Raw genomic sequence first — 25,817 nt, forward strand, 5'->3', positions numbered from 1 at the left:
GTAGCTCAGTCGGTTAAGCGTCTGCCTTGGGCTCAGGTCCTGATCTGGGTCCTGGGATCCAGCCCTACATCCAGCTCCCTGCTCAGTGGGGAGCCTGCTTCTCCCTCCCTCTGCCCCCCCCTCCCCCACAGTGAGTGCTTGCATGCAAGCGCTCTCTCTCAAATAAATAAATACAATCAAACAACTTTCTAGTTAGGGCAATTTTGGTTCCATACAGCCTTTTCACTTAATTCCATTGGAATTTCAAATATCCAAAAAAAAAAGAAATAGTATGATCCCAGCCCATCTGAATGCTCCTATCAGAGACAGAAATGTCTAAGTGAACCAAAAGCTAGAAGATCTTCTACATGAAGTTAACAGTATGCTACACCTGCCGAATTTTAACACGTTTGTAATGAAACAACCGTCCGTTTCAGTGTATATCTATGGTGCATCAGACTTCAAAATCAAATAGAATAGATGGAAATCCTCTTACATTAGCCACTGGACAGGGCGTTTCCTGTTTTTTTAAAAAAAAAAAAAAAGGCGCCTGGGTGGCTCAGTCCGTTAAGCGTCTGCCTTCAGCTCAGGTCATGATCTCAGGGTCCTGGGATGGAGGTCCCCCTTGCATTGAGCCCCCCTCACATCATTGCGCTCCCCGCTCGGCAGGGAGCCTACTTCTCCCTCTGCCCCTCCCCCTCCCCTGCTCCTGTTCAGTCTCTCTCTCAAATATCTTAAATCTTAAAAAAAAAAATCTTAAAAAAATCTTAAAAAAAAATCTTAATATCTTAAAATCTCAAAAAAAAAAAAAAAAGAAAAAACAAAAGAAAAGAAAACAAAGCTTAAAAGTATTTAAGTTTTGTTGGCCAGTGAGCGAGGTGAAGGGAAGGCAGAGGGGAGGGAAGGGAAAGATGGGTCAGACCCAGGAGGGAGGATATACGGCTCGCTCGCTGTGAGTACAACAGTCCAAAGCGCAGGCCCAACCCCAGGCAGTGACATCAGCCCGCAGCTGTGCGCAGACCTTTGCTCTGTTCCGGGCCTGGTGTGCTGTGTGGACAACAGCTGGGCTGAAATCATCCCTCACACAAACAGCTTTACTTCGAATTAACTGGCCTGGGCTCCTAAAGGGACACTTTTATTTGGCATAAAGACTCTTGAAATGCTTTTTTAAAGGACATCCATGTAAACATCGCCTCAAGGGTTCTTAGTGCTCCTCTCTGCCAGACACACACTGTTGGGGGGGGGGGGGGTGATGGATGTGACCCTGTGGCTTTAGTCACGGACTTTCCCTTGTGCTTATGACAGTTTAGGAGTGATTTCTAATGCCACCCCGCTCGCTCGTACTCCTTGTGCTCAGCCTTGTCTCTTCCTTGCTTACTTTCCAGAATTCCACTCCCTTTCAGGCAATTCATCAGGCAGCCAACAAAAGCCAAAACAAAATAGGAGATCTTGCGGGATTTTGCGTAAGTAAGCAAGGAGTTTTCACAGTATTAGGTGATAGGGTTTTCAAGGTGTTATGGCACAAATGCAAAATCCACAGAGTACAAAGTAATCTTTTTGTCCAAAGTAATCTGTTCTGTGGGGCGATTACTGAAAGCCTGTCTGTGACGAAGGGTGCCAACAGACCGCTGCCTAGAGAAGAGCTAAGGAACTGTAACTTTTGTACACACACTGGTAAACTGCAAAAGCTGTCCCCAGCAGTCCACCTTAGAAAGAGAAATAGAGTTTTCAGAATTAGGAAAGAAAGAAACCAACTCATTTACAAGATCAGCCCTAGAGCACAAGGCCGTGAGACAGAATAGAAGTTGACATTTTCACCCTGGGACAAACCATGCCAACGACAGAACAGGAACAACATAGTTTAAGCATACATAACTGAGCAAGGAAAAAATATTTCAGAAAAAGTGGTGAGATGCTCGACATTTTCCCTTTTCATATAATTATTTGGATGACCTCTAGAAAAGGCCCACTGTCACAGTCAATTATAACCTCTGAAAAACAGAACTGGATTCATCCTGGGTCCGTTAGCCCCTTATCCCCAAGGAGCAGAAGCACAGCCATTACCTAATTAGTCCTGGTGGCCTTTTCTAAGAGGAGGAAGATAGATTTGTATTCTCTCCATCTCATAGAGACCCATTTCCCTTTGGAGATCGGTAAATGTACTGTTTACAGAGAAAAACATCACACAACCATGGCCCTACAGTTGTAACATTCTTTTGAAATGATACAGAGCTTTCTTCACTTTCGTATCTGGGTAGCATGCTTCCTTATGAGACAACCCAAAATATTTTAATCCTCAGGAACATAAATAAATGACTTAATAGGACAGAGCTTGATTAATTAGGTTCAATTCTCAGTCACAGCATTTACCAGCCATGTGATTTGAGCAAATTACTCAAGCTTTCTAAGCCTTCATTTCCTATTTTTTTTTTTTTTAAATGGAGAGAATCTTAGCGCCTTCCCTGTAGGATTAAATAAAATAATGCATGAGAAGCACCTGACCCACTGCCTGACCAGAGTCCGTAAGCAATAAATGTTTGCTGTTACTATTATTCCTGGCCTTGCAAAAGTCCACCAGTTCAGATGTGTTTGAAGAGTCTTCAAAGACATGCTTGGGGTTCCAGGACCAGATGTGACAGTTAAAAAGCAGCCTTGCTTGTCGAGTATTCAAAGATAAATATATACACACACACATACGACAAGGCACTATAGTACCCGCCCACCTCCAATCTTCACTTCCTACTCCTGTTTGCTCTTCACACTGGGTGCAACAGAACATTCCCAACCTTTAGATGATTTTATCTAAATCGGACATAAAATCTAAACAAGGAAAAAAGGAGGAGGTAAGGTCACATGGAAATCATACAAATTTTCATGATGCCACATGAGAGATTGTGACAGAAAGGAAAGATAAATAGGAAAATAAGAGGACTTCATTCCCCAACTGTACAGACACACTTTCTCTAGGTGCTTCTGGTAGGCGTGCTGTGGGTGCCAACTCTTCCTCAAGCAGCATTCCCATTCTCTGCACCAGCTATGAGGGAGACGAGATGCCCATGTCCAGTGTTTCTTGCCTGCTTTGGGTCCCTCTCTCTTTCTGGTCACCTGGGAAGTCAGACACCTGCTTTTAGTGCTGGACACCTTCACTCCTTTCTCTCAGCTGGACCACTTTCTTGTACCATGTACAAAAATAAATTCAAAATGGATGAAAGACCTAAATGTGAGCTAGGAAACCATCAAAATCCTAAAGAACACAGGGAGCAACCTCTTTGACCTTGGCCATAGAGACTTCTTACTAGACATGTCGCTGGAGGCAAGAGAAACAAAAGCAAAAATGAACTATTGGGACTTCATCAAGATAAAAAGCTTCTGCACAGCAAAGGAAACAACCAACAAAACTAAAAGACAGCCTACAGAATGAGAGAAAATATTTGCAAATGATATATCTGATAAAGGGTTAGTATCCAAAATCTATAAAGAACTTCTAAAACTCAACACCCAAAAAAACAAAGAATCCAGTTTAGAAATGGGCAGAAGACATAAATACATTTTTCCTAAGAAGACATCCAGATGGCTAACAGACACATGAAAAGATGCTCAACATCACTCATCATCAGGGAAATACAAATCAAAACGATGATGAGATACCACCTCATAACCTGTCAGAATGGCTAAAATTAACAACACAGGAAACAACAGATGTTGGTGAGGTTGAGGAGAAAGGGGAAGCCTCTTGCACTGTTGGTGGGAATGCAAACTGGTGCAGCCACTCTGGAAAACAGTATGGAGCTTCCTCTAAAAGTTAAAAATAGAGCTACCCTACAACCCAGTAATTGCACTACTAAGTATTTACCCAAAGGATACAGAGATGGAGATTAGAAGGGGTACACGCACCCTGATGTTTATAGCAGCATTATCAACAATAGCCAAATTATGGAAAGAGCCCAAATATCCATTGACTGATGAATGGATAAAAGAAGTGGTGTGTACACACACACACACAGGAATATTACTCAACTATCAAAAAAATGAAATCTTTCCATCTGCAACGATGTGGATGGAACTAGAGGGTATTATGCTAAGCGAAATAAGTCAGCCAGAGAAAGACAAATACCATATGATTTCACTCATACATGGAATTTAAGAAACAAAACTGATGAACGTAGGGGAAGGGGGTAAAAAAAGAGCTAGAGGCAAACCGTAAGACACTCTTAGCTATAGAGAACAAACTGAGGGTTGATGGGGGGAGGTGGGTGGGGGATGGGCTAGATGGGGGATGGGGATTAGGAGGGCACTTGTTGGGATGAGCACTGGGTGTTGTATGCAAGTGATGAATCACTAAATTCTACTCCTGAAGCCAATATTACACTATGTGTTAACTAACTAGAATTTAAATAAAAATTTGAAAAGGAAAAGCAAGCAGATACTTCTCAGGGAAGTATACTTGCTTTTAAAAAAACTTTTAATTGTGGAATAATTTTAGATTTATAGAAAACGCACAAAGATACTACACAGAGTTCATATACACTCTCCACATAGCTGCCCCAAATGTCAGCATTTTACAAAATCATGAGACATTTGTCACAATTAAGGTTTTAACACTGGAACAATACTAGTAAGGGTATTGTAGACTTCATTTGGGTTTCACCAGTTTTTCCACTAATGTTTTTTTTTTTTATAAAGATTTTATTTATTTATTTGGGAGAGAGAGAATGAGAGAGAGCAAGCACATGAGAGGGGGGAGGGTCAGAGGGAGAAGCAGACTCCCTGCCGAGCAGGGAGCCCGATGCGGGACTCGATCCAGGGACTCCAGGATCATGACCTGAGCCGAAGGCAGTCGCTTAACCAACTGAGCCACCCAGGCGCCCTCCACTAATGCTTTTTCAAGAAAAAACTTTTAGATTAATTTTCGATCTTCAGAGAAGCTGTAAAAAGAGAATAGTTTCCAGATATCTCTCACCCCTTTTCCCCTAACATTAACATTGCCAAAACTAAGAAACCAACACTGGTACAGTATTATGAACTCAACTCCCAACTTTGTCCCTTATTTCTGTTCTAGGATCCCATCCAAGATACCGCACTGCATTTAGTTGTCATATTTCCTGAGTCCTCTCTGGTCTGCGAGTGGGTCTTCCCCCTACACCCCCCATAATTGTGACAGTTTTGGAGTCAGGTATTTTTAGACTGTCCCTCAATTTTGGCTTGTCACGTTTTCTCTGCATAGTCCACTGACCCAGCAATTCCACTAGTAAGAATTTATACAGGTAGAGTCCCACATATATAAAACGAAGAACGTTTGAGGTTTTTCACTGGAGCATTTCTTTCCATAACAGCAAAACATCAGAAACAACCTAATGTCCACTAGGAAGGAACTGGTTAAATTAATTGTGGTGTACAGAAACAATGGAATGCTTTCCAAAAAACAGGACAATTTAACAGCTATTTAAAAAGACTGATAAAGTTCTGTATGTATTGAACTTTAAGAACTGTTAAGTGGAAAAACAAAGTGCAGAAATGCATGTATAAATGCTCCCAACTGTGTATAAAAGTAAAGGGGAAACAGATATGTATTTTGTCTTACTTCTCCTATACCCCAGCCACAGAACCAAGAACGGGAACACGATCTTCTACCATAGTAGCATAATTACTTCATAATATTATTCTTACTCGACCGAGGGATATCCGGCTGTGACACACTCCCAGGGTGAATGACTATGTAGGTAACTCTCTTAAATCAGGGTCTCATCTATTTAAAATGGGAGAAGGTGATATACATGAATAAAGTTATCAAGATGCCATTTTTTAAGAAGTGAATTGCTATGCGGTAGAGAGGCCAGTAGCCTACAAACCAAAGCGTAGGGACCTAGACTATCCAACGATGGGAATTTCCAACTTCCTGCCTATCAGTTTCCTGGTGAGCAAGGCAGCAACAAACACCACGTGCTCTGCTAACCTTCATGTTTGGTAGGATGTGGCAGAGCCAAGTCTTCACAAACTGTCTGTGGAATGATCATCGGCTCATAAGAGCTCCAGTTTTTCTTTCCGAAAGGTACTACTTTTTCATATGACTGAGAAATTTGGCAGTCGTGCGGCAGACAACAGTCTTCTAAATTTCAAAATGAGCTACAGATGGCTCTCTGATTGCTCTTGGAATTCTGTGAAGCAACATGAACTGATTTCAAAAACCTCTCACTAATCATAACTTATTAGGAATTTGCTTTTACAAAATGCCTGCCCTCTCAATTCTCCCATAACTCATACCAGTATCCTTTTAAAATATCAGTTCGTGCTTTACAAAGTGCTCTCCCACCTATAATTTCACATAATAGTGTTTTGAGTTAATAGAAGAGATTATCTTAAATCTCCTTTTACTGGCAAGGGAACTGAAGGGGCAGAATTGGGTCCAGGACGCCAATCTGCTCAAGATTTTCAATGCAGATTCCACAGCACAGAGCCCAGAACCTGATCCTCATGGCTATTTTCGCAACTTGAGATGCGTAAGAGAGAATTTAATCCATACATGCAATGGATGTCTGAGAGTATTAAGGCTTTGTTCTCTTGTGGAAGCTAGAAAGACTGCAAGATAAGATAAGGCAGGTTAAAAAAAAAAAAAAAAGATCTCCCCCCCACCCCGCCCCATCCCCCCAATTTCTCCTGACAGAATCTTACTTGAATGGGGGAAGATGATCTGGCTCAGCCAGCCAATCTGGGTACAGAGGTGCCAGTTGGGCCTCCACGGAGCCTCTGGGTCTCCCTGCCAATACAAGTCTGAAAAGGCTTTGCTGTTTTTCTACTTACTGGCCAACGACATGCTGCAAAACAGATGCTCTCATAATCAAAACAGCAACATTCCATGGACCAATGAAAATATTTAGGCATGAAAGTGGATCAGAGATGCAAGCCTGGCTGAGTAACTGACATAATGTTCTAAGCTTCAGGCCTGAGAAAAATCAATTAGGACTTTAAAGAAATCACAGTGAAATCAAAACAATAAATTTAATGCTCATTTGGAAGCCGATGTACAAGACCGGGCTCAATTCAGTTGGTGCTTTTTGGCATTACTGTGTACTCTCTTACTGTGCTTGCTTTATTCGTATATACTTTAAATAAAAGAAACAACATTCTGGACAACTAGTCTGGTGTCAAAGTGTACTCCACGGAGCACCTACAGGATGATCACCCTGCAAGGTCATCAGAAGTGCGTTGCTGGGCTCCGTTCCCAAACCACCTGAGTCAGCACTGTGAATCAGCATTCTAACCTGGTCTATTTTATTACACAGGAAAGTCTGAAAACCAGCGTTCTGAACAAATGACATTATTCAAAACTGAACCTATCAAAACTGGACAAGGACAAATTAGAACAAGGAACAGAACAAGGAAGAAGACTCCACGGGCTTTCAAAACAGATACTCTTGGTAACACCGTGTATCCATACAGGTGACAGAACGTGACCTTTTACTTAAGGACACAGCCAGCCAAAGGCTGAATTTGCGATGGATGGCCATGGGTGGGGACAAACGGGCTAAGTCTGAGGTGGTATCAAAACCATCTTTGATCAACTCAGCGAGAGAAAGAATTCTCTTTTGGTATACAGTTGGTTTTCATTATATTAGCAGTTTTTTCATGAAAGTCCACTTCAAAAACCATTTCTGGAATTCTGCAACTCCAAAGTGACTTAACTGTAAAGAGTTTTAAAATTACTTCGAATACATAGGCTGTTAAATCATAACTGTAGACAAAACTAATGAAAGAATTAACATATTCCACAAGGTGCACGGGAGCCTCAAGTTCATAGACACCAGTTAAGTGTTGGTTAGACAATTTATAAACTGCTTCTAGCAGAGCCAAGTCCCTTTTCCCTGATAACAACAAGTCCTATTTTAATCTGATAGCACTTCTTGAACTCCAGAATCGAATAAAAAGATTCCAAAAGTTGTTACCAATGCAAAGGAGTGTTTATATCACATACTTTTGTGACCTTTCAAATATTTTCATCATGCCTTCCCTGTTACCATGAACAGGAGTTTGGACTTACCGATCCTAGGTCCTTACCCAGGCACTTTGCTCTCTAGCTGTTTGACCTTAGGAAGGTTACTTCACTTTTAAGCCTCAGTTGCTTTTCCTTCCTTCCTTCCTCTCTCCCTCCCTTCCCTTTCCTGTCTTTTAATAAAATACTAACCAGCAGACTTAGAGCTGAATATTGCTGTCGGGAAAGACTTGGCACTCAACAGATGTTACTGTCATACCCAGCTCATAATTTTTATGCACACAGAAAAACAATCAACTAGTCTTAGTGAATTAAGGGTTCAAATTCCATTTGTGTCATTAAATAGAAACAATTAGGACAAATGTATAAAAAAGATGTGCATTGTCCGAACAGCTCAGTGCAAACAATATTAAGTTAATAGGAATGCCTGCTAATAAAGGCATTTCAAGGTTTTGAAATCTAGTTCACTTGAGCAGATATTTAAGTCTCAGAAGGATTTAAAAAGAATAAAAATAGCCCTAAAAAGTGTAAATTAGCTATTAATTCTGATGGCTAGAAACCTTGAAATAAAAATACCTTTTCTTCATTTAGATAAAAATGTAATTCTAGTGATTAACATTAACAAAAAACAGTAGGAACCCCTGAAGATCATAATTATGGTTCTCTATTATACTGGTTTTGATCCAACACAACTCTTAAAAAAAATCAGAATGATATGCTTATTTCCCCATCTTAGAGGCCAAATGCTTGCTGTGGATACAGACCATTAAAATTGAATTGTCATCTATTTCAAGGGCCAACACTTTCAAAATGATCTAACTGGCATTGTCAGACATAATTGTAAAATGTTTCCAAGAGAAGTATAGTTCACCTTACTTTATTATTATTCATTCTTAAAAACATGCATGTTATTTTTAAATGGTTTGTAGGAAAACATTTGTACACAAAAACCACTGAGTATTAGAATATTATAAGGATAAACCCAACTTTCCCTAGTCACTATCTTCAATATAAAAGTCATTCATTCACTGAGGTAGTGAGTGCCAGGCACAAGGTATCAGTGGGTAGAGCTGCAAACGTGAAGGAGATACCGCCTTTGAAGGGCTCGCGGCTCTGGATTGTGAGAGGAGGTCTAGAAACAACCCTAAAAACAGAGTTTTTTGAAGAGCACAGTAGAAGGCACGATTAACTTGCTTGAAAGATTAGGTAAAACTCAACTGATGATACGGCATTTTAATTGGGACTTAGCTAGGTATCGTAGCTAGTGAGGATTTTAGGAGGCAAAAATAGAAAAGCAGTAAAAAAGAAGAGAGTATTTCAAGCAGAGAGGATATCATGTGCCAAAGAGGTATGAATGGACCCATGGCTAGACGTGAGGAGCTGAAAGAAGTGTGAAGAAAGGCAAAGGAGTGTCCTGCCATCCTGAAGTTGGGCTGAGAGTTCCAGTCAAAACATACACGGCAGCTACAGTAATTTGGACTTTTTGCCAAAGCCCAAATGAAGTCATTTATGTTTGTTAAAAATGTCCAGTAGAGTACAGATGTGAGATTTATTTTAAATACAGTCCTGGTAGCATGTGAGGAGGACAGAAGCAGGCCTGGAGCAGGGTGACCTGTAGGGTGACTACTGGAATATATTTGGGGTGAGCAATTATGGGGCTTGAATTAGAACAATAGTAGCCAGAAGGCTGAGGAGGGACAGATCCAAGCGATACTTAGAACACAGATTGCTATCATGTAGAAGTTGGAGGAAAAAGCATGTGTCACCTGTTGTTAGCTTAGGTGGTGAGTGAGTGATGACGTCACTGCAGAAGATGATGAACAGACTTTGAGGAAAAGAGGTCTGAATGAGGAGACACTGCAGAGCGTTCAGGAAGCAAGGGGCTGGGGAGTCAGAAAGGTCTGATTATGCCAGACTGGCTCTCCTGGAGGCAGCTCTTCACTGGGCAAAACACATCTACAGCTTGGGAAGGAGAGAACTAGAAAAATAAATCTGTGCATCATCACCCTATAGGTTGTAGTTGAAGCCAGGGGAATCGATGGGATAACAGCAGACAATGAAACCCTCGCTATACTCCAACACTAAAGGGATGAGTGAAATCAAGCAACAACCACTAAGACTTTCCCAGGTCATTCAACATAACCATAATGAAGACTACGAGTCAATATGGAAAAGTGTTTGACACAAGCTAAACAGATCAGAATACACATAAAATAACATGAATGAATCTCAAAACCACTTTGCTGTGTGGAAAAAAGCCAAACATAACAAGAACATAATGTATGTTTCTATGAAATTCTAGAATACACAAAATAACCTACATCATAAAAATCAGTGTTTGCTTCTAGAGAAGGGGGGCGGTGTCGTCTACCAGAAACGAGCATGAGGAGATTTTCTGGGAGGACAGAGATCTTCAATACCTTGATAAAGGTGTAGGTCATATGAGTATATGTGTTTGTCAGTAAGCACTCCATTGTATGTAAGTCATACCTTCATAAAAAAGTCAAGATATGAAGTCATATATATTCATATAAACAAAGACACAAGAGAATATGTAAAAATAAGAGCTCTGTCAGGGATACTGGAACTATGGGCTATTTTCCTCTCACTTCGCAATTTTAATTTCTGCACTATGTCCTTAAATAAAAAGAAACCAACCCTCAAATACTTGAAATACCCATAAATACTTATCAATCACTTGTGAAAATGGAAAACATATCTATTTTTTCCATAGTAAGGAGAAAAGAATCTCTGAAATGAAGCAATTTACCATCTGAAGTCAACAAGAAAACACGAGATATAATAAATACATGGTTGTAAAGTATTGAGGACTCCCTGGAGGAGGGGGGGAGCCTCGTGGTTTTGTTCTGAGCTCAGCTAGGTGAACTTGGCAGTAGAGGACACTTGTCAGAGTAACCAGGAGAGGCGAGAGGAAAGTCAGTCAGCGGAGCAGATGGTTGGAGGCAGTTAGATTCCGAAGGTCACTATCACAGACTCTACTTGGGTTTCAGTGCTCCTGAGTTTCAGCTGTCCTTTATTTATTTATTTATTTTTTGCAGTTCTTAGTTTGGGAAGCTTGCCTCAATTTTCATAGAGAAGAGAAAGAAACAGTACCCTGGGGAAGAGTGACACCAAAAGCCCCCCATTATTTTGGAGAGAAATGGTAGATGCTTGGATGCTGCTGATGGTAGCAACAGTTCTCTTCTTGAGAACAGCTGCAAACTGCACCCATGTGAACACCTGCTATTTAGTAGTAGCTAACACGTGGTGCTAGGCACTTTACAGCGAGTGACTTCATGTCATCCTCACAACCACCCCTGAGCAGACAATTATTGGTGCCATTTGACAGAGAATGAAACCAGGACTCAAGACCTGTCATGTGACTTGCCTTTACGTCACCCAGCTACCGAAGATTTGGACCTGGACAGTGTGACCACACAGTCTAACTCTACACTACTGCGTCACATTTTAAAACTGCCATTTCCAACTTTGCTATGCAACCTGTCGTCTTCCATCTCAGCTCATGCTACGAACAATCCCACTGGCAGCTTTCGGAGTGTTCCTCCTGGACTGTTCCATCAGAAGAACTATGTAGAGGCTTCTCTTCTCTCCCCTCACGGGACTGGAACCATTCCCCAAATGCTTTCCATAGTTCCTTGAGCAGTTCTACCTCATGCAACGGGAGCACGGACATATTCCCCGTGTGTCCCCTCTGCTGACTGACGTTCTCACCATCGTCTCACTCATTCCCCTGACAAGAGTCCTCTGCTTCCGGTTCACCCAGCTCCCACCTGCGCGACCAACGCTACGCACAGGCCAAGCGCGGCATCCGGACATTTGGCCAGCGACGGTGAAAGCACACCAGGGCCCACTCTCCTTATCACCGAGGGAAAAGGGGGAGAATGGGTACAAACTGCGGGCTATTTCCTGCCAGGCTACGTGACCAACTGGAGGTGCTGAGGACCTGGGTCCCATTCGAATCATTTCATTGTGCTCTCCGCTAAGAGGTAAAAAGAGGATCCCCCATTCAAGCAGCAATGAATGAGCACAGTGTTCTGCTGGCGTTTCTGTCTCATCTTGGGGAGAGGCTGAAATATGAACCGTCAGGTAGGCTCATCTCCACCTCCACTGGGTCGTAATGAACTCCGAAACACACACACAAAGGCCTCTTTCCTGACCTGCTCACTCTAGATCCATTACGTTATTTAAGGCACAGACAAAAGCAAATTAAGTTGGTCATCTGGGTAATCAAAAGGACAGCAGTCTAGTTAACATGGTGGAAAGCCTCGAATGCTATAGCTGGAAGCCTGTTTCTCAGCTGTGGTCTCCTTGAACTGTTTCCCTAGAACCCGCAAGTCTTTGCGGTCCTGAAGTTCCATCTGTCCTAAAATTACTTTTCTATAAAGAGTTCTTCATTTCCATAGCCTAAAATAAGGTCAGGAGAAAATGATGCCCTGGCTAGGTATTAAGAACCTGGGGGGTTAGCCAGGAGTTTAGGGGTTGAGAGGGGAAGATGGAAGAGGAACACAGAGACAAGCCGAGGCCCCATATTCACTGCTATTTGATCTTTGCCTTCGTGGGGGGGGCGGGGCAGGGGAAGAAAAACTTCAAGTCCAGCAAACTATATTGACAATATTAAAATTCTGGTCTTGTCCAAAGAAAAATGGGCAGTTTCTTCTAGAACTGGATGAACACAATCTTCGTCTCTGGCTATTGCTTTTGCATCATTTATACACAGAGCCACTCACACTGTAAGAGGAGGCTGTCAGCATACATAGAAAATTGCAAAGGGCAAGCAACTGAGCCTTTTAATGAACAACTCCAGACCTGGCTGAAGCTAAAGCAGGAAGCGGATTCTCTGGGGCTGAGGTGTCCGTGGCAGACAGGGGGATCCCAAGGTATGGCTCACTCCAACACAGGAGTGAGGCAGTATTGTCTCTCTTGCATGAACCCTGAGGACCCTTCCAGGAGAGACAAGAACCAAAACTGAGCTCAGCCTGGGAACAGAAGCACTGGGTGGTGGGTGCTACAGACATCAGAGACACATGGCTACCAGTGGGACTGGGTCCTTATTCACCATCAGCCGGGTTCAAACTGTAACGTGAGCACAGAAGATGCCTTCTCCAGACAGGCTACCCTGGATGCACAGCATCCTTCTTTTCTGTATACTCACTCCTCGCAAAGGGCCCGGAGGGAATGTAATGTAATTACTGTCATCGGCGCAGGAATTTTTTTCACCACTCTTTAATATGGAAAGAGGTTCAGAAAAAAATATGACGGGATTATTTAACAGGAACTCACACAATTACAAAAGTCACTCTGTCCCTGTCTTCAGGGAGAGCAATGTTTTGGTCATCAGAAGCTCTGCTAGGCTTAGATCAGCGCCAGGAATTCTGTGAACTTGAGGTCAAGCTGCCAAGATTTGGAAGAAACGTTGATAGTTAAGTGTTTGCACAGATACTAGTGTGGAACAGCTAACCACTGGCAGCATGCAACTCCAGATAGGAAAACCAAATTTTCCAGTCGTCCCCTCGTCCTGTAAAACTTGCGGCGGGGGGGGGGGGGGGGGGGGGCGAAGAAAAGCTCTTACCTAGCTCTCCTCGAAGGTGAACAAGTTCTTGAGATAGGGTTTTGTGTTGTTTCAGTGCTTCCTCCCGCTGCGGAAAACACACATCAAGTTACTAATGTTTTCAAGAGGGTCCCTTTCAGTAAGACACACATTTGTTATCACTAGGAAAATGAGACTCAGAAGGGAGATGCCAAGATAGGAATCATTTAGGCTAACAGTTTGTGCTGTTAAGAAAACACAGATGTCCCTTAGTTGTTAAGGAAATTCATATTTCAAAAATCTTTATTTTCTCAGGTCCTCGTGCAACTTTCATTTGAGGCACTGCATGGCACTTTTAAAAATATTTACTCTGAGCCCTGCTTCATTGCTGATCCACAGAACCTTTCAGCAAATGCATACTTAAGACTTAATGCATTCTCCTCCTCCAAGGGCAATAAAGCACTAATCAGTTTAAGATAAATATTTAATGTTCTAAACATACGCACTTATATGCACTTTGTCCTGTATTTGCAAATAAAAAAGTTTTGTTACAAGGTCAATCCTTCTAAAAGGAAGATGCAAGTTTGTTATAAAGCAACAGCAAAAAATAATCCTTTTAAAAAAAGGCAAAATTAAACTAATTTTACTCAGCTCCACATTATTTTTTCTAAGGATTATTATATATTTGGGATCAGCTATAATTGTAAGGAGATGTTAGAGAAACAAATCAAAGAAAATCAGGCAACTGCTTCCATATCAAAAAAGCTATTATTTATACTGCAAAAAAGAACAATTTCCAAGTTACCAGCAACTCAAAGCAATCACACACACACACACACACAAATATAGCAATAGTCTCTTAAAAGGTAGATTCCCTACCACCAGGGCATAACTAAGGAAAAGGAAGAATTCAAAGCTTTCTGAAAATGCTCTCACTAGGATCACCCAAGACGGAGCTCCCGCCGCATCCTGATCACAGTATTGCAGAGATCATGAGACCCAGTCTTCTGCAGACAAGAACTGCTTGTCATTCAAAGCATCCCCCAATTCCAGACAACCTCTGCCTCAGTCCCTGACATTCTTCCAGAAATGCACTAGAAGCAAATACTAATTACCCTTGTTGCTGCACATGGAGGATAGAGGCACATTTTGCTGCTGGAGCAGCCCATTTTCCAGCTTCTGTCTCCAACTGTCCCCACCCCCTGCCCTGTCCAAGAAGTACACAGGTGGCCACACCACCCACCAGTCGGGTCTGCCTACATTCAAAGCTCTACCGGGAGGAGCGCCATTGGTCCTCGGTTAGCCCTACTTCACGTCCTGCAGGTTACCGAACGCCTCTCTCCTGGCAGAAGCGGATTCTGCAGCTTCTGCCTTTGGCACAAGCAGCCTGCGATTACTTAAAGCCACAGCCCTTCATTTATGAAAAACGAGAGCCAGACATTAGACTGATCGATGGCCACTTACTTAAATATCAGCTGGTACAGTGGAAAGAAACACTGACCTTCTCTGCCGGGATAATGGAGTTATTTTTAGATTTGTGAGCCTTTTTCGTCCCCCTCTTTAATTGAGGTCATTAGATTATCACACTTACTAACAGAAAAACTTGTTCTCAAAAACCTGTATGGTAAAGGAGCCTATGAACTAGGTGAACAACAATCCAAGTGTGTTTTGTGACTTACAATTTAAAATGACATTATAATGAAATGAATGGTGTTTGCCGCGAAATTTAATCCGAAAGCTTAGAACACGGTTCACTGGTGTTTAAAGGGAAAGTGTGAAATGCTGATTTGAGAGCTGGAGATCAGACATCTTCTAAAGCATTTACTTTTTACTCTGTGGTGGGGTCTCTCACTAAAGAGCTGAGGAAGTTAATGAACAACGTGCTAACACTGTCATATTGGATAGTTAACAATGACTGCAATTTAAGGAACACGTCTTCACTGAGAACATTTTTGCCATTAACTCTAAATGCTTGATTTTTAAAGTGCAGTCTTCAGATGTTCTGAAATCATAAATCAGAGAGTCCAGGTTTTTAAAAATGAACAAGTCATGAGTTTTCTAATGTAGAAATTAAACTTTGAGGAAAATCAACCTGGATTAAAATTGGGAGAAAAGCATATAAAAATACATATATTACATGCTTCTCCTGGTCTCATGAACTTAAGCCTTAATTTTGTTTGCTTAGCAATCTAGTTCAAGTAAATATCAGCAAGCTTTGTCACTCAATGTCAAGTAAACCAAAAAACAGCTTTATACCCATAAGCAATCCTGCAACATATTCAGGAACTTAAAATTCACTTTCCAGTAGTAGTTAAATTGTTAGGAGAAGGCAAAGCTGGCAAGAAGTTAAATCACTTTTCAAACTTTCACGAATGTGAAAAGTGAAGACTGAAAAATTAAGCTGAGATATAGTCTCCAGGGGTAATTTTGTGAAAATGTTTACATCCTAACACAAATACATACCACGTGATCTCTTGGCTTCTTAAAGAGATTTTGGGGATAAGGAATTTCAGTCCATGTGAACATTTCCCCCAACTCTTCTGCACTCAACCTTCCTGTACTCAATGCCCAGAAGCCAATCTGGGCACTCCGAGTACACAGTGACAGGAAAGGCGTGAGGTCATCCTTGACTCTTTGTCTAAATGGGTTGTTCCAAAGTCAGTCAGTTCTTCCTAATGTGCCTTGAATCTATCACACTTTTTCTATTAGTGCTACCTCCACCCCAGTCTTGATCTCCACCAATTCATTCCTGCACTAGTAGTGAAAGCAACCCTTCATACGACCTTGCAGAGGGCTGCTAGATTCATGTCCCATTTTCTTTGTACACAGAAATGCCCTCACTCAAAAAGAATATTCCATGGAGTACATGAAGAAGAAACTTTACCCTAGTTCCAAGAACCTCAATCATCCACTCCTGTTTAGACTCCCAATTCCTTCTTCGTTCTGTTCAAGTCACACTTGCCACGCGTGTCCCACCTCCATAATCTGGAATGTGTGGTCTTTACCTGACCCGTTATATAAACCTCAATGTCAATCATAGTTACCGTCTCCTTCCCCCCAAAGCCTGGAGAAGACATTTATCTTTCTAAATTGACTGGCAAATGACTGCTCTGTACCAACTAATCAAGGACCATTCCAGATGCTGGGAGAAACATGAAAGAAATTTAAGGCATGGTTCTTGCCTTCAAGAAGTTTGGAACTGGGGTGCCTTGGTGGCTCAGTTGGTTAGTGTCTGCCTTTGGCTCAGGTCATGATCTCAGGGTCCTGGGATCAAGTCCCAGATCGGGCTCCCTGTTTAGTGGGGAGTCTGCCTCTCCCTCTCCTTTTGCCCCTCTCCCCCACTTGTTCTCTCTCTCTCTCAAATAAATCTTTTTTTTTTTTTTTTAAAGAAGCTCGGGACCTAGACAGACCTAAAATGTCCATGCTCAATTCTCCAGTCATCATTCAAGGCAGATGACCTCATCTGGGGGGAAGCAGTACAGAATAATGCAAAAACCAAGGGCTTTATATATAATCCTATGTGAAATGCCAACTACAGTGTCCGCACCATAGTGTCAGGTTCTGCCTGACTCTCTTTGGGAGCTTATCCTTTAAGATACCTATCCTTCACCTGTAGATGATAAAAACACATTCTGTCACTTACTGACTGCCTGTTTCTTTTTATTCACCTGCTCCTAAATCAGTGTTTCTGTCCTAGATGATAAACTCTTTATAGTCTACATAACAAGTTTATTTAATCCTCTTTGTATTTTAACAAGCAGAATTCCACACAATGTGAAAAAAAGAGGGAGGTGGGTATCTGGATAGAAATATGCTTTTCTATGCATGCATTAAATATATGAAGTCCTCCAAGGAAAAAAATGGATTCACTATAATTTAATTAGGAGTCCCCGGGATACAGGCACTTAGTCTCTGGCTGCCGTCCCATCAGTGGGCCTGAATTTGTTAGCTATTGAAAAGCATCAATAGCACAGGGGGATTTTGCAGAAAAGAGCCATGTCCGATGGTTCAGATGTGTGTATCTCTGACCTTCTCCCCACCACTCACACAATGAATTACGTCCACTCTTTTTTGTTCTGAGACATTTTTACTTATAGTAGACTGCTAGTGTCTTTCCAAATTCACCTTATTTGGGTACCACTTTAGGTTGGATTTCACTTTGGCTGTTTGTACAGAACATTGCACAACTATGCAAAGATAAACCAAGAATGGGAACAAACTAAAACTAGCAATAGTGTGTCCTCTGGGAAAGAGAAAGTGTGGTGTTAGTTTCCAGATTGATGAGATGCTTATTAGAACTTATACATAATGAGGGGCGCCTGGGTGGCTCAGTTGGTTAAGCGACTGCCTTCGGCTCAGGTCATGATCCTGGAGTCCCGGGATCGAGTCCTGCATCGGGCTCCCTGCTCAGCAGGGGGTCTGCTTCTCCCTCTGACCCTCCTCCCTCTCATGTTCTCTCTCATTCTCTCTCTCACAAATAAATAAAATCTTAAAAAAAAAAAGAACTTATACATAATGAATTATCATTATTAAACAGACTTGCAACAAAAGGGTAAGTCATAATTCTAGGATTCCCTATAATCAATCTTTTTTTTTTTTTTTTAAGATTTTATTTATTTATTTGACAGAGAAAGACACAGCGAGAGAGGGAACACAAACGGGGAGTGGGAGAGGGAGAAGCAGACTCCCCGCTGAGCAGGGAGCCCGATGCGGAACTCGATCCCGGGACTCCAGGATCATGATCTGAGCCGAAGGCAGTCGCTTAACCGACTGAGCCACCCAGGCACCCTATAATCAATCATTTTTATCCACACTCTAATGCTCTAAAACCATTTAGAAAAACTTAGCAATGAGATATATATGTATATATAGATCGGTCTACACCTACCATCTACATCTACCTATCTGTACATCAATCAATCACTTCTATAATGGTATGAGAGAACCAAAGGGTTAAGAGGAAAATTGTTCTGAAGAATTACTTAACTTTCACCCTGGTTATGTCTTTCCTTTCTAACTGTTTTATAACAGTGCCCTGTACACATTAGCCAATCAGTAAATATTTGCTGATTGGTTATAAAGAGCAAAGAACATTTACATAATGACTTTATATGTTCATCTTTACATCTGGGATTCCATCCTCCCCATGCATTTGTTCGTTCAGGTATAGACTGCATGTCTGTTATGTATAAAGCCCTGCCATAGCTGCTGGCGTGGTTTCCTAAGAAAGAACTAGACACAGATCCTGCTCTCAGTGAGCTTCTGGTCTTAAAAAGCAAAATGAGTGAAGATGGTTATCTGTAATATAAGGTAGAGAGTGACAGAGAAATCTAAGTGCTCCTAGAATCCAGAAGGTAGATAGAACATACAGCTAGAAGGACCAGGAAATAAAAGAGGGAGGTGTTTTGTTTTGTAGATTTATTTATTTTAGGGGGGGAGAGAGAGAGAGAATGTGTGCATGTATGTGTGCAAGCAGGGGGAGGGGCAGAGAGAGAGAATCCTCAAGCAGACTCCCTGCTAAACGTGGAGCCAGATGCAGGGCTGGATCCATGATCCTGAGATCATGACCTGAGCCAAAACCAAGAGTCAAATGCTCAATGGACTGAGCCACCCAGGTGCCCCCCTAAAGGAGGGAGTTTTTGAGCTGGATTTTAAGAAATTCAATGGAGTCACAATTACCTGGGCATTAAAACCTAAATCAGGTGCAAGATGAAATTCACATACAGTGAAAGTATCCCAGAAACTCAGTAAGAGTTTGCCCTGTTGTAGACTGATGAAACCATCTGTCAGTATGTCAAATCAAGTGAGGTTTTTCCTTTAGTGTTCGATCTACTCCTTCTCCAACTGAGCATCTGATAAAAGTGTTTGGTTTGTGTTTGTGGGCCAGGTTACTGGACAGATGGGAAAAAAGTATCTTGAAACATGCGGACTGTGGAAGGTTCATGCCACGTGAGGGATTTAGGAACCAAAGGAAGAGCTGAAACTGGTCTTTCCTCTCACATCCCCTCCTGGGCCTTTCCTCACTGAGGGGCATGGAAGGCAGGCCTGCCTGCTCTATTTAATTTGCATTAACCAAGCAACCACTTGGTTGTTTGTATAATGAATCCATGTGAATCAAATACAGGTAGTGATGGGACGCTACTCTAAGAGCTGAATATGTAGGTATTAGGGAGAAGGGCAGTAGCCCAGTAATGGTATTTGAACCAAGGATGAAAAAGCACAAGAAGTTCATAGGTGATTTTGAGTTCCTAGTGTCCTAGACCCAGGTTCAAGTCCTGGTCTTCCTCTAAATAGCTGTCTGCTGATAGTCAAGTTAATTAACAGCTCTATGCCTCCAATTTCTTCCTAGTAAATTCCAACTTGTGTCTTTGGACAAGATTTAATAAGAATGTCTAGAACTTCATAAATATTCAGCAAACATTATATCCCTCTTGCTTCTCCTCTACCTCACTTTAACAGCTCTATGCCTCCAATTTCTTCCTAGTAAATTCCAACTTGTGTCTTTGGACAAGATTTAATAAGTAAGAATGTCTAGAACTTCATAAATATTCAACACACATTATATCCCTCTTGCTTCTCCTCTACCTCACTAATTATACGGAGCAGATAGGCAGTGAGGTGAGGCTTAAAAGGGCAGCTCGTGCCAAATTATAGAGTCTTACACTCCAAGTTATACCCCAGAGTCATCCAGAGGAAATATAATGTGAGCCATGTATCTAATTTTAGTTTCCTAGTAGCCACATTTCTTAAAAGTTTAAAAGATTAAATTTTAATGTGTTTTATTTAACTCAGTATATCCAACATATTATCATTTCAACATATAGTCAGCAGAAAAATTATTCACAAGGTATCTTACACCCTTTTTTCATACTGTCTTTGAAATCCAGGTGTATGTTTTAATGCTTGTCTGCATATCTTATTTTAGCCTTATGGCACTTCAAGTGCTCGGTAGCTTCATAAAGCTAGTAGCTACCATGCTGGACAGGTCAGCTGCAGACAATGGGGAAACCACTGAAGGTCTGAATCAGCAGAGTGGAATGCTTTGGAAAGATGAATCTGTTAGCACTGCTTGGGGTAGATTATAGTAAAGACAGTGCAAGCCTAAAGACTAATTAAGACGTTATCGTAATCCAGTAGACAGTTATGTGGAATCCGAACAATGCTGGCATCAGTACGAATGGAAAAGAGGGGATGAAGAGCAGCAACAGTGCAGGATGAGGGCTCACGGCACTGATGACTCATCTCATGTGGGAGGGAAAGGAGAGGAAGGAATTGAACGAGAGGCTGGTTAGGCTAATATAGTAAAGCAAGATAATTGGTTTATCACAAAATAGACAGACAAATTGTTTCCTACATTTAATATTATGTCGTTTCCAATTTAGCTTACTTGGTTATATGAGCCAGCTTTCCAATTCCTTCCTTACATATTAAAGAGAAACAGGAGGACTACATACTACTGTAATAACTAGGTAAATGTCTCCATCTCCCTCTCAAAGCAATTTTTTGGACAAAGCTGTAAAATGTTCATCAAATATTGATCTTAACTGTCTATTAGCTTGGTAACTTGCAAAGGCACAGACCAGGTGCCTGGCTCCCCTGCCCCAGACTGGTAACTGTATCACAGTAGCTTCTGTAGGAAAGGAACATACATTGGTTGGATTGAACTGACCTACAGAACAAGCAAACTGAACAGTTTTCTTCTCGAGATGTTATGTAATACCCATCTTTTTAGACTATGATTTAAAAATACTTTAAATATTTTAAAAGCCTGGGTAGCTCCGTGGGTTAAGCCTCTGACTCTTGATTTCAGCTCAGGTCATGATCTTAGGGTCATGAGATCGAGCCCTGGGTTGGGCTCCTTGCTCATCAGGGAGTCTGCTTGAGAGTCCTTCCCTCTGCTCCTTCCCCCAGCTCAAGCATGTGCATGCGCACTCTGTCAAATAATATTCAAAAAAATATCTAAAGAGCTCAAATATGATCTCATCCCAGTGTTTCCCCTTAGATTATTGCAGTTTCTGTTGCTAGGCCAGTAGCATAGTTCACAGATACTTGGTTTTCTCAATGAATTTTAACTAGTCCCTGAACTAACATCCTTGGAGAATGTCAGGGAAGAATAAATAAGCAAAGAAAATCTGTTTTGCATTTGTACCACAAACTATTTTAGGAATGGACGGAAATTCTCAGAGTCCCCAGACCCATACTGGGAGTTACCTCAGAAGTGTTCTTTGACCCACAAATATAATCAATCTCATTTTTCAAAGCATTAAAGGTAATACAGAAAGCTGTGTACAGTTAGACAAAAAAGTAAGTTAAAAAACTGATAATGCTAATATGCGCTGGAGGCGTATAAAGTATAACAATTATGCCGTTGTTGGTCTAAGTGATTCTGGAAACAAAAAGAAGGTAGTAGAAATGTTTCAATCCCAAATTTCTAGAGAGTGACTCAGGTATCAAGTGAGATGACAAAGCATAATTGGGTGAATTATATCTGCTCTTACCATTCATTAACTGAAAAGTATTCCCAAGACAAAAGCGTGAATACTGCCCCCCTCCTGCGCCTCTCACCTCAATGAGAAAAGACTCTTTCGAGGGTAGACATCCTTACCTCAGAGAGTAGGTGCTGAATCACAACTGTCAATGCTTCAAATTTGATATTACCACAGGACAGAAGCTGCTTGAGCTGCAGGATAAATCCACTTTGGTTTTCACATTTTGTTTTATATTGAGCCAATTCAAGTGTTTTTTCAGAGGACAGCACATCTGGAGACGTCTGTGTCTGGATACACAAACTTCTGGGATTCTTTTGCCTGCCCTTTTCAACTGTAAAAGGAATAAGTATACATAGGAAAATATGAGATTTTAATTTTTATAATCACTACCACCTGGGTTCAAAAACAACTAGATAAGCCACAGAAATGCATTTAAGCTATGTTTACATAAGGAAAGCATATGGATCAGAGCAGGAACTAATCAAATATCTAGATGTTTGGAATTTATAAACACAGACAAGGTCTTTAGCTCTGACTTTAAAAGATTTACAAAGGGCAGAGAATTACACGTGAATTTAGCAATCCAGAAACATGAAAACTGCGTGCAAAATAATGTTCATATTGCAGTTTCTGATTTTCTAGGTAAATTGGTACAGTACTGTGACTATGACAAGTCCTCTGACTCTGTATTGTGATCACATATACTGAAAGGAAAACACAAGTGATTGGACTTTCAATGCCTCTCCTTCTTCCTACACATTTTCTACAAACTTCCCATCCTTTCCTGCTGATGGCCTGGTCATTACAAAGATTTGTACTGCTGACGAGTCATTTCCTAATCTCTAATAAATCATTACATATATTGAAAATCTACTCATATTTTGCCCCTTAAGTTCACTGCTAAAAGTACTATATTCTTGACCATCCTTTTCCGTTTTCTATGAAACACAAGCTTTATTGTTTTTCCCCTCTCCAAGTACTAATAATGGCCTATGGTTTTGTTTTTTTTTTAAGCTCATGCTAATACTCCAAATCCAACTAAGATGCTGTGCTAAGTGATTATTCACTATCTATGCCACGGTGTCCTGGGAATTACTCTATTTTAAATGAAAAACTGTTCAGTGTTGGAACGATTCCAAATGCCTCAGTCACTTTAAATATCAAACAGAATTGGAAGAACACAAAACAAGCTGCTTAGCTTCTTGAAGTAAGTAGGCCAAGTAATCAAAACAAAACATGAAAAAAAAAAAAAAAGACACAAGAAACTAAGGGAAAAAAAAAGTTCCCTTGTTTTCAGAGGCATTCCCTACGACATTCACATTCTGTGATAAAAAACCAACCTAAGAAAATTTTACAGACAGAAATTATTTTCTCCAATTTTTCAGGGGGAGGAAAACTAAAGTAATTTCTTGAAGGAAAATAAACCTCAGTATTCATGCTCCAAGAACCAATGACAAAAAACACTCAATATATTCTTTAAAATAAAGAAGGGGGTGGGGGGTGGGGGGGGAGAAGGCTCTCATTTTCTATGGTACTTTCTATGGTTAAACAATTCATATTTGTATTAATACTTGATAATTCACTGTTCTAAAATGACTAAAGTATCTTTTGTGTTTTAAAAATACTTCAGTCGGGGGTGCCTGGGTGGCTCAGATGGTTAAGCGTCTGCCTTGGGCTCAGGTCATGATACCAGGGTCCTGGGATCGAGTCCCGCATCGGGCTCCCTGCTCAGTAGGGAGCCTACTTCTCCCTCTGCCTCTCTTATGAATAAATAAATAAAATCTTTAAAAAAAAAAATACTTCAATTGGGGTGCCTGGGTGGCTCAGTCATTAAGCGTCTGCCTTTGGCTCCCAGGGTCCTGGGATCGAGCCCCGCATCGGGCTCCCTGCTCAGCAGGAAGCCTGCTTCTCCCTCTCCCACTCCCCCTGCTTGTGTTCCCTCTCTCACTGTGTCTCTCTGTCAAATAAATAAATAAAATCTTAAAAAAAATAAAAATAAAAATACTTTGAGAAGGGGAAAGTATTTGTCCATTAGTCTTCCTTACTAATCATTAATAGCTGTTTAGTACTAACTGCCATTTCCAAAGCATATGAAGAAAGCAACCAAGTTCACAGTCCTAATATTAAAGTCCTGAAGAGAGAACTTTATGGAGTCACATATTAATGAACTAATTAATGAAAAATAATCTAAATATTTTACAGTTTGTCAAAGTATCTGAAATTAGTATTCCTTTATTTCATGTCATTTCCTAAAAGGTTCTTAGGAGTTCTATTTCTCATGTAACATTATAATAATTACATAGTTCTCATTTTTCCCCTCTTTCATCCACTCAGTAACTCTCCATAGGGAAAGCGAGGTTCCAGGGTGGGAAGGACCTTGCCCATGTGGGATGGCATCTATGGGACAGATTCAAAGTCAGAACTTAGGCCTCCAACACCCATTCTCTACCGTTGTCACCCACCTTGGAAAGTGGAGATGGGGTGATCTAATATAAAACTAAAAACAATCATTTATGCAGTAATTGTAATAAAATGTTACTTTATTATACCAAGCCTGTTATTTGGTAACTCTTCCTTTCAATAAACCTACATGTAGATAAACATCTGTGTTTTATATGTTTGTACAAACTTATATGTTTATAGTTTTATATGATTTTATACAAACAGAACATCCAAAAACAGCTTTTAACTCTTTGACCATCTAGAATTTCCTGTAACATACTGCAGATATAAATGCATTCTCCTGACATCATTGCTGTATGTCCTACCAATACTTAACTGAAATAATCATTTATTTATTGATAGATTGCTTTGAGTTTATCATTCCTTGAATCCCTTAACAATGTTTGATTCTCTTTCTAGAATTTCTATGCTAATTAACTTTATTATTTAACACAGTATCAGAGTTTTAAAACTGTTAGGTTATAATTATTTACAAAATCTGAGATATAAGTACTTTATATTAACATTTTTGAAGAAAACATTCTTTAAAATTCTTGCCTACTGGGGCGCCTGGGTGGCTCAGATGGTTAAGCGTCTGCCTTCGGCTCAGGTCATGATCTCAGGGTCCTGGGATCAAGTCCCGCATCGGGCTCTCTGCTCCTTGGGAGCCTGCTTCTCCCTCTGCCTCTCTCTCTCTCTCTCTCTCTCTCTGTCTCTCATGAATAAATAAATAAAAAAATCTTTAAAAAAAAAAAAATTCTTGCCTACTGAGACTTCCAGATGAAATTCACTAGTCAAGTTCTAGTACATTATTTCATAGGGAGATAAATGTATTAAACATTGTTTTTCCGCCTTCAGGTTCAAAATATAGGTACTCCTTTTGTAGCACCAGATTTTATATTTTTCCTTCAAATTATTTCTTATTCCAAAGTGAGTCAATAGCTATATATTACGTTTGGTTTCTTTGTATAAACTAAATTTCTTTCACTGTATTACATTTTTACAATTTACTATAAAGTATTTGCTAGTAATATTGTTTGGATAAATTACTTGATATTATCTTTTTTTCTTATTAAATGGTCAATTCCATTACTAACATTATTTTAAAGTAGATAGCTTTACTTTTATCTTGGCTTAAGATTAACTATGTTTCTCAATGTATATAGATTTTAAAATAATACCTCTACATCATGTTAAGAATCTGTCCACACTGTTTCTGAAGTGTTCAGGAAATACAAGTTGGATTTGCTGATTCCATATTAGGCTCTGAAATCATCATGGTTTTTACTAGCTTCTATTTAATTTGATCCTTTTTGTTTTGTTTTTTTTCCAGGTTTTTTATTGTTATGTTAATCACCATATATTACACCAT

At 40.5% G+C, this 25,817-nt stretch overlaps 1 protein-coding gene across 5 annotated transcripts in view; it reads right to left on the reverse strand.

Moving 5' to 3' along the window:
* Positions 1 to 25,817, reverse strand: part of MTUS1 (microtubule associated scaffold protein 1) — a 167,632-nt gene that overhangs the window by 14,144 nt on the left and 127,671 nt on the right. For 4 of the 5 annotated variants that reach the window (XM_064585618.1, XM_064585619.1, XM_064585617.1 and 1 more), the window contains 2 exons: positions 22,120 to 22,334; positions 13,557 to 13,623 (listed from right to left, as the gene is read on the reverse strand). In XM_064585618.1, coding sequence (XP_064441688.1) covers positions 13,557 to 13,623; positions 22,120 to 22,334 — 282 coding nt within the window. Of the gene's footprint in view, positions 1 to 13,556; positions 13,624 to 14,629; positions 15,642 to 22,119; positions 22,335 to 25,817 lie in introns of those variants that run through there. The other variant, XM_064585621.1, reaches the window with a different exon arrangement.

This window comes from Mirounga angustirostris, unplaced genomic scaffold, assembly GCF_029215605.1.
Source record: "Mirounga angustirostris isolate CCGP_5_RB_7025 unplaced genomic scaffold, mMirAng1.0.hap1 SCAF_2, whole genome shotgun sequence".
In the NCBI taxonomy this organism is placed as follows: Eukaryota; Metazoa; Chordata; class Mammalia; order Carnivora; family Phocidae; genus Mirounga; species Mirounga angustirostris.